We start from the raw sequence: 8,756 nt of genomic DNA on the forward strand, positions 1-8,756 counted from the left end.
CTCAGGAAATAAGACCAGCCCCGCTGGTTAAAAGAATCGGACTAGACCCTGTTAGCCCAGAAATAATATAATGAGTAGGGGAAGATGATAACCATACGAATAGGCCACTTAGGCTCGGGTGATAGCCTCCCAGGCTAAAGTACTCCCATATACTCCCGTTATATACTCACACGCCACTATGTGTAGCGATTAGGATACTGGGCTTCAGCATTACTGTCACAAAGACAGTAACCAGCGCCACAAACGCGGACGGGCTTCGGGGATCCCATCACCTCGCCACAAAGGCGGAAGATCAATGCTAGCAATGATAATAGTCACCCAAAGTATGGCAAAAGGGCAATCCAATAACCACATAAATCCATAAATACATAAGACTTCCCCAACTCTCGCAAATACATTTCCAACGACGTGTCCCACACGCCAAGATAAATCAACGGGTGTCCCACACGCCAAGATAATCTCAAGTTCAAAAATAAATAGGAGAGAAAATAATAATAAAACATAATCTCCGTAAGTTGAAATAAAACCAAATCCAAAATCATCATCAAGGCATTCCCAATGCCAAAACCGAAAGTCGATAAATAAATAAGAATATAACTCCATCGAAATCCCATTTTGAAAATCCTTTAAAAATCTCAAATCGACGAATAGAAATAGAATTAAAAAGTATAATTCCGGAAATCACCTCGGAAATAAATAATTCGTCAAATAGGATTATAAATCATAACCAACTTCGGAAACAAATCATTATCAAAAGAAATTATATGAGATAAAGCGAAAACAATCTCCGAGATTAAATCACATGCTCGAAATGTCACTTGATAAATAAATAGAGCATATTCAAGGAAATAAATGCATGCATCATTTACTTAAAAATAAAAGTCCACTCACAGTACTATTCCGACGATCACGCATACGAGTTCCTTCATCGAGCAATAGCTCGGTACGTCGCCCTGTACACAATTATATTCTGTGAATAGTTATTCAACAAAATAATACGATTCCTAAAATCAATTTCCTCATAATTACATCTCCACTTCTCCTCGGATTCAACCCAAATTATACCACTAATACCAATTCGTTAATTTAAAGGTTCCAAGGCAGAATCGAGAGATATCCGACTGTCCGATTCTCGTAATTCGATAATCGAAACCCTAAACTTCAAAAATTCATAATTAATTCCAAGTTTCTCCAAAAATCACCAAACTTCACATACAAGCTCTACAACATTTCTAGAATTTAATGGGCTAAAAATTGGAATTAAAACACTGCCCTACACGCCTCCACGCGCCACCCACATTGGCGGCGCGTGGGGCTCACGCGCCGGTGGCCACCACCTTCAATGACCACCAAATTTTGGCAGCACCACCTACTCAACAGACCCAACAATTTTCATAACTACAACATGTTCCAATTTTACCTTTAAGTGATCGAATTTGGCCGGTGAAGAAAACCCAGAAATTCCAAGAACCCTAGGATCGGGTTTCGATCAATTCTCCCTCTACACTGCAAATCGTGGCTCAAGGCTAGGGGGAAAATGATCCTTGACGAAAACCGCACCTTTGACGCCGGTTTGGTGGCTGGAGACGGTCGAAATCGCCGGAAATCGACGGAACTTCCAAATTGCTACAGTGAGCTTCACGGCTCAAATCCGAGCTCCACCGGTCGAGTCACCGCAAAACACCACCACAGGTGTGACAAGGATGAAGAGGCGAGCTTGCCGGTGCCCGGATTCCATCGTGGGGTGGCCGGAGGAGGAAGAAATCGGTGGAGGAAAAATCAAGCCGAAGAGGAGGAAAGGTTCGGGGGAGAGGAGAGAGAAAAGCTGGGTAAGTTTTCCAAAAATGGAAACTTACCATAGTAACTTGGCTATTTATAGAAACTTACCACATGAACAGTAACTTTAGTATTTCGCTTATAACTTTTGCATACGAACTCCAATTTTTACGTACCACATATGCACGCGCTCGGTTTAACGTCCTCTACAACTTTCATAAAGAACATTTTCTCAAATTTTGACCCGACCAAAAAGTTAACTTTTAGGGCCACTACAAGTTCTGAAACGATAGTAAAAGTTAAAGATCGTTTACCGTCCAAATGACTAGTAAACCAGTGAATTCAGGTTCGGGACGTTACATCCTCTGCCAGTCGTTGGATCTCCTTGTTCCACGCCACAATTTCATCTCTACAAATCTCCGGAACTTCGTCAACGGCCATCGGAACAGGGCTGAGCCTTACCTGAAGCCTGTCGCGTCAGCTGGTTGCTTTGGAGGTGTACAGGTCGAAGTTGGAGAGATACGATACTCCTTGGCCCATCTCTCTACGGTAGAACCGCGCCTTGACCGCCGTCGGCTGCTCGTGGGAGGCCTTGACGGCGGCGATCGTACGGTCGAGAACCACTGACGGTATGCCGTGGTTGGTGATCTGGAAGAAACCGAAGTTGCGGCAAGCGCCGCTGACTTGGTCGATGATGGCAGAGCGGCGATCGGAGTGGAGGTCGGAAAGGTCGATGGTGGGGATTGGTTGGGCGTCGGGTCGGGTCGTGGGCTGCAACTGCTGTAAGGTTTCAGGTGGCTGGATAAAGATTTTGGGGATGGAGGAAAGACCCGAGTCGACGGGGACAGTGAAATCGGTGAGGGGGAGAGAAAGAGAGAGAGAGAGAGTCTGATAGGAGGTGTGAGAGAGAGAAGTTTGTAATTTATTAATTGAATTGGGGGTAAAAATGTCACTTGTATTTAAATTGGGTAAATGGGAGTAAAAAACTCTTAGCGGAGCAAGTGGGCAATTTTTTGGTTAAAATTGGGTAAGTGGTCACGGCCCCTAATTCTATTATTAAATTGCTTGTTTTCTTTTGTAATCTCTTGAACTAAATTATATGCAGGGATTACTGTTTTCTGAATTGTTTGGTTTTAATGTAATCTCCTAAACTAAACTATATGCAGGGATTACTGTGATTTCTATTGTTTGATTTTATTGTAATCTCCTAAACTAAAACTATATGCAGGGATTACTATGATTTTGGATTGTGTGTTTTTTGGTGATTTCTTGAACTAATTTTCTATGCAGGGATCACTGGTTTTTAGTTAGTTAAACTGTGAGTGCATTTGTTGTGGAGACTCGTGGTGAGTCGAGAAACGTTTTATCATGTCATTATGGTGATAAATGCTTCCTGTTGAGAGGAAGTAAAAGTGATTTCTTGGATTTGTTGTTGAGATTTCAAATGATTTGATTTGTCACAGTGGTGACTTGTGTTTTCCTTAAAAAGAAAAGGATCTTGATTTTGGAAATGATCATTCTGTTGATTTGTTTCCTTGAATCGAAAAGTGTTTGTTGTGGTTATTTGGGTTTACTCACACGAGCTTGCAAAAGCTTACCGGGTTTGTTGTTTCAACCCGGTGCACTATTCCATGGTGTAGGGGTTATTGTGTAGGTCAGAGTAACAAGTAACCGTCGTCGAAGCTGAGGTTTTATTTGCTGTCGTAGCTTGGACGTAGAAATGTACTTTTGGGTTTAGTCTTCAGCTGTGTAGTGAGTGTGATGGGTGGGTTACTTATTGAATTGTGTTAAGTTTAATCTGTAAACTCTATGTAATGTAATATGTGACTCTAAAGAACGAGTCAATATTGACATTGTGCACTCGGGTTGTTTAGTTAGAATGAAAAATTTTCTGAGCGTTCTTTTTGGACTTGTTAGGTCATCGTGTTTCAGATTCGAATTTCTTTATTTGAAATTCGGGACATGACAGTTTTTAACTTAGGAACTGGGAAGCTTTCAAACTTTGGTTTGAAAGTGAATTATAGTGAATTATTGAATCAAAGATATTGGCTTTTACTAAGTGGAGTTCTGTATGAAATTTTAACACCTCGTTGTTGGACATGAAACATCTATATTAATTGATGCAGTTCAAAACAAACCCAAATTCATAACATCTAAACTCAAACATGAATTTGAATCATCATTCCAAGACACTGCTTTCTCTCTTGCTTGTACATTTAGATCCACTTCAAAAACAATATGAATAGAATTAAGTGATCTCCCCATGAGCGGGTGAGAGAAAAGATACAAGAACTAAACAGAATAACTGAATAAGAGCAAGAGTGAGGTTTTACAACCTTTTTATAGCTCAAGTAATGTGGAGGTCTAAACAACCTTTTTCTAAACATTTGGTATTTTTACAATTTTTTAAAGGGGCATAATGAGAAATAAATTTATACAAAAATTTATGAAGGTCTAATGTGAGAGTACGAATACCCATCACTAGAAAAATATTGAATTGAAAGGAGGATAATCACTAATCACACAATTCCCCGTTCCCATTTCCAAGACGATCAAGTCGAGCTAGAATCCATACGGCGTCGTATCCGCAAGCCTTTATATCTTATATCAATCCAAAAGGGGAAGGGAAGGATTGGAAGAAGAAGAAGAAGAAGATGAGACCGGTGTGTCCGTTCGTGAAAGCCGCTCGACCGGCGGAGCCAATCAAGAAAGAGAAAGAGCCGTCGTCGGCGGCGGCGGCGACAGTCTCCCCAAAATGCCCCTTGGGTTACGATTCGCAGACCTTCAAGCTGGGCCCTCTGAGCTGCATGATATGCCAAGCCCTTCTCTTCGACTCTGCCAAATGCGTCCCTTGTTCTCATTCCTTCTGCAAGTAAGTAACCTTCTTTCCTCTCAAATTGAATTGGGTTTCTCTCAATTTTCTTGATTTTGGATTGGGTCTGAACTGGGTTGGTTTTAGAGTCTGTGTGTCGAGATTTAAGGACTGCCCGTTGTGTGGAGCTGACATTGAGAAGACGGAACCCAATTCGGAACTCCAGGGTTTGGTGGATCGCTTCATTGAGGGGCATGCCAGAATCAAGAGGTCTCATAATGCAGAGGAGGAGACTAATACTAATACTAATAGTGAGAGCCATAATAAGAGAGTGATTTATGAAGACGTGTCTTTGGAGAGAGGTGCTTTCTTGGTGCAACAAGCTATGAGGGTCAGTTGTTGTGTTTTTATTATTATTTTTTCCCTTTGAAATCTTGATATGTTTCGCATTTCGGCTTTTTTTTTTTATTTTGTTGTTGTTGAATTTGGTGGTTGTAATTTCGTAGGCATTCCGAGCCCAGAATATAGAAAGTGCCAAATCAAGGCTCAGTCTCTGTGCCGAAGATATCAGGGGTCAGTTGGAAACCATGGGCAACACTTCAGAGTTGTGTTCTCAGCTAGGAGCTGTTCTCGGAATGCTTGGCGACTGCTGGTTTGTCCCTCCCTCCCTCCCTCTCTCTTTCTCTCTCTATATGTATCTATACAGTATGCGTTTGGATAATTGGATGTTTCCTTTATAGAGTAATTAGTGATGATAATACATTTAGTCAAGTGTTAGCATAGAGAAAGAATTATGTAAAGAAAAGCAATACCAGCAATATCCTAGTACGATCTAAGCGTGTGAGTTTATTCAATCTATTGGCTCTAAGTTACCAAATGATGGAGAAAGCCTACAGGATTGGACTTTGGGAAATGCTTAAGGAATTATTCTTTTGTTTTGGTTCTATTTTCTTATTGTTTATCTCTATAAGATTCTTGTATGTCTCTGCCTGTCCCCAAAAAAAAAAAAAAAAAAAAATTTGTCCTCCAACCACATATGTGTAGGTATAAAGGACAAACGCTGTCATCTGTATACAGGGAAACAGAAAACAATGGTTTCATCAAAAAAAAAAAAAAAAAACAGAAAACAATGGTTTCATCTAAGGATGCTTCCAAACAAATTGCGTAGGAGGTTTAATCTTTTCACGACAAATTGATTCTACTCACCTCATATCACAGTAGTATATTCAATATAATATTTATATAAAGTAATTTATGTAGAATTGGATTGAATATACCAGTCTTCATTTATGTCACTCCTCCTTTTCATCTTATCAGAATTTTAGTGCTCATTTTTAAGTTTAGTTCATGCTTTCCCTGTGGGTAGACCCAAAAAACACATAATTCACTTCGGCTTTAATATGTCGCCTAAACCTTGTTTCTTTTGTTACACCAGATGGCTAGTTTGATAGAAAGTAGAGTGTGTGTGACACATTATGTTTTCCAACTTGAAGTGTAGAAACCAAGTGGTGAAATGGGTGAAAAGACTGTCACCTCCTTTTTACTCCATGCTAGCTGATATTTTAGTTGTATTGAGCAGTTTAAGTCATTTTTCCATTGTAATAGATAGTCACAATATCATTTTTTTCATTGCTAGGATGTGTACTAATTCTTCTTTTGAGTTGGGATTTTGGGTGAGAAGAAACTTTAGGGACGAGTTGAGGAACTTCTTTCATTGTTCTCTCAGTTTGATGGTGTTGTGAAATGAGAGACCTTATTAAGTATTGCAGAAGAAAGGGCCTGCTGATACAGCTGGGCGGGAAGAGCGATACTAGTTATCAGGTCAGAGAGACACCTGGCCTGTAAGATGGCCCTCTAAAAAACCCATTATTTAGTGAGGATCTGTTATGCACAATAGCACTAGTGGATAATACAAAAACGTTTTGCCTACTTCCTACAATCTGGCCTGAACCTCATATAGACCAGAAAAGAGAAGGAGGTTGATGGAGGCTTCAAGATCATCTGCTTGAAACTCCTATTTTTGGCAGTTGACGGACAACCTGTCCTCAACATACTGCCTTTATTTTATCAGTGGACTTGTCCACTGCTCTGTATAGATCCTCTCTGTATTAATTCACTTTCTTTACCTGTAATGAAGTACTAGTGGCTTTAATTTAGTACAGTTATACCACGAGGAAAGGTCTTTGAGATGCTTCTTGTGCATATGCTTTCTCTCTCTCTCTCTCTCTCTCACACACACACACACACACACACACGGCTATGGTGGTCATTTTCGGATGGCTCTTACAAAGGGTGGAGCAGTTGGATGCCTAAACTATAAATTGGCTCGCTCGTCATCGTAGGTCGACTTTGGTAATCTTTTAAGAGCCAGCCTGCGGGTTTAACTGTGTTATGTGGTGAAATCTGCCATTGATTCTTTGGCTGTCTGTAGCTAATGCGTCATGTTGGCTTCTCGTGCGTTGAAGATCATGCAGGAAATGAGCCTACTTTTTTTCTGGTCGAGTATTTGTAGAGCCCATGAAGTTCATTCGATGTGGATATATTTGCTCATTGGGCTTCATGTTCTTTGGTTGTGTGTAGATCTCATTCCTTTCGGTTATTATAGGGCTGCTTGCCTTGTGTTTTCTTTGTTTCAATAGTTTTTTTTTTCCCCTTCTCTTTCTTTTCTTTGTGGTCTGAAGAATTATTTTGAGGAGGTTATGACGCAGTGTTGTGTCTTCCATGGGTTGCACAGAAGCTTGCAACTAGTTTTTTTTTTGTGGAGAAGTAATGTTATTTTTGTTGAGAAAATATCCACATTTGACTGAGACGATGGTCAACATGCTCTCGATCTCCGTCGGCGTGGCCATTGCTGCTTATGGTCAACATCCACATAAAATTGCATGTTTTGGCTTGCATGGTTTGCAGGTGCTATCGTATTAAATGAGGTTTTAAAGTTATTTCCCTGAGGTCTCGTTTTATCAGCCTTTGGATTTGCAATCAACAGATGAGATTAGAAGTCAAGGCAGCCAACAGAAGGAAAGCTGGCCAAGGAGAGGATCCTGCAATCGCGCGAAACACCGTCACTTGTGGGGCACATATATGATCAGGAAACTGACCTTGGATTTGACCCAGGTCAAGAAAAGTGATTATAATCATGAAAGGGATTATCTTCTGTTTTTTTTTCCTGGAGAATGCATGAAAGGGATTATCTTGTAACTTTTTCTTAGATGAAATTGATTTCACGCACGCGGCTGTTTAATTAAGTGGCGCTGGACCCGTGACACACAACAAAACAAAAACATCGGAGGCTGCGGAAATTAATTTCAACAATAATATGTCAGATCTGTCCCCGGCCACTTCCTAAAAACCAATTGAGTCCAGCTGTTATAATAAAGACTTTCGGGCCTACGACGACGACGAAGACTTCGGTGACGGGACGACGAAGACTTTGGTTGTTACTTATATCTATAGCCCATGACTGAAGTTGTGCCATGTATCTGGCTGGCAATCTGTCATTTATTTGTTCTTATCGATCTGTCTCACGCACCAGAATCCAAGAGCACGCCCTAAACACTAGTGTATCTTGAGCGAGCTTTTTCAGTCGGTAACAAACTTGCTTCATTTATCACATACAAGGTGCGTACTCACTTGATGAAGTTTCTGTGTTCGAATATATTTTTTCTTTTTTCTTACACTTTCTGATACATTTTACTACGATTGTTAAATGAGTGAAAATACCGATTACCATATGCTGTTCTTCAAAAAAGAAAAAAGAAAAAATAAATTACCATCTGCTGTACTTATATCGGACATTATATATGAATTTTGGTGTTGTTAGAAGCCAACGCATGCATCAGTTTTAATGTTCCAAAGTTATTAATATGATGGTTATGTTGAGCTTCATACCCTCCCACATCCTTTCCAATTTTTTTTTTCTTTCTGAAATTTACTGTCTCACGTACAGACTCATACATTAGTGGATTGAGATGCAGAATATCCAAGACAGAATTGTGTAGTATTGAAACATTATCTACATGTGTTGTATAATACGTATAGTGTTGATTGTTTCATATTGAAATATAATAACTTTGTATATGTGATGTAAAATTATTGAAACTACTAAAATATATCTTTCACAACTAGTGAAAAACTTTTCATATTTTAATTTTGGATTAACTGCTCTATT

General features: G+C 39.8%; 1 protein-coding gene across 3 annotated transcripts; it reads left to right on the forward strand.

Moving 5' to 3' along the window:
- Positions 1-4,203: 4,203 nt before the first annotated feature.
- Positions 4,204-8,548, forward strand: LOC133713535 (protein NCA1-like). 3 transcript variants are annotated; one of them, XM_062139576.1, is made up of 4 exons: positions 4,204-4,648; positions 4,736-4,979; positions 5,095-5,240; positions 6,225-7,456. In XM_062139576.1, the coding sequence occupies exons 1-4, from the start codon at positions 4,431-4,433 to the stop codon at positions 6,328-6,330; spliced, it is 714 nt and encodes a 237-aa protein (XP_061995560.1). In that variant the 5' UTR covers positions 4,204-4,430; the 3' UTR covers positions 6,331-7,456. The 3 variants fall into 3 exon arrangements, with proteins under 3 accessions (XP_061995560.1, XP_061995561.1, XP_061995562.1); XM_062139578.1 differs by lacking the exon at positions 6,225-7,456 and adding an exon at positions 7,496-8,548 and having other exon boundaries at positions 4,216-4,648; XM_062139577.1 differs by lacking the exon at positions 6,225-7,456 and having other exon boundaries at positions 4,207-4,648; positions 5,095-5,612.
- The last annotated feature ends 208 nt before the right edge of the window (positions 8,549-8,756 follow it).

This window comes from Rosa rugosa, chromosome 6 (genome assembly GCF_958449725.1).
Source record: "Rosa rugosa chromosome 6, drRosRugo1.1, whole genome shotgun sequence".
NCBI classification, from domain to species: Eukaryota; Viridiplantae; Streptophyta; class Magnoliopsida; order Rosales; family Rosaceae; genus Rosa; species Rosa rugosa.

What these genes read in the sequence shown, in the direction of transcription:
- LOC133713535 (XM_062139576.1), top strand. Translation starts at nt 4,431, where the DNA reads ATGAGACCGGTGTGTCCGTTCGTGAAAGCCGCTCGACCGGCGGAGCCA. An exon ending in TGTTCTCATTCCTTCTGCAA is followed by an intron (nt 4,649 to 4,735) that starts GTAAGTAACCTT and finishes GGTTGGTTTTAG; the next exon opens with AGTCTGTGTGTCGAGATTTA. An exon ending in TGGTGCAACAAGCTATGAGG is followed by an intron (nt 4,980 to 5,094) that starts GTCAGTTGTTGT and finishes GTAATTTCGTAG; the next exon opens with GCATTCCGAGCCCAGAATAT.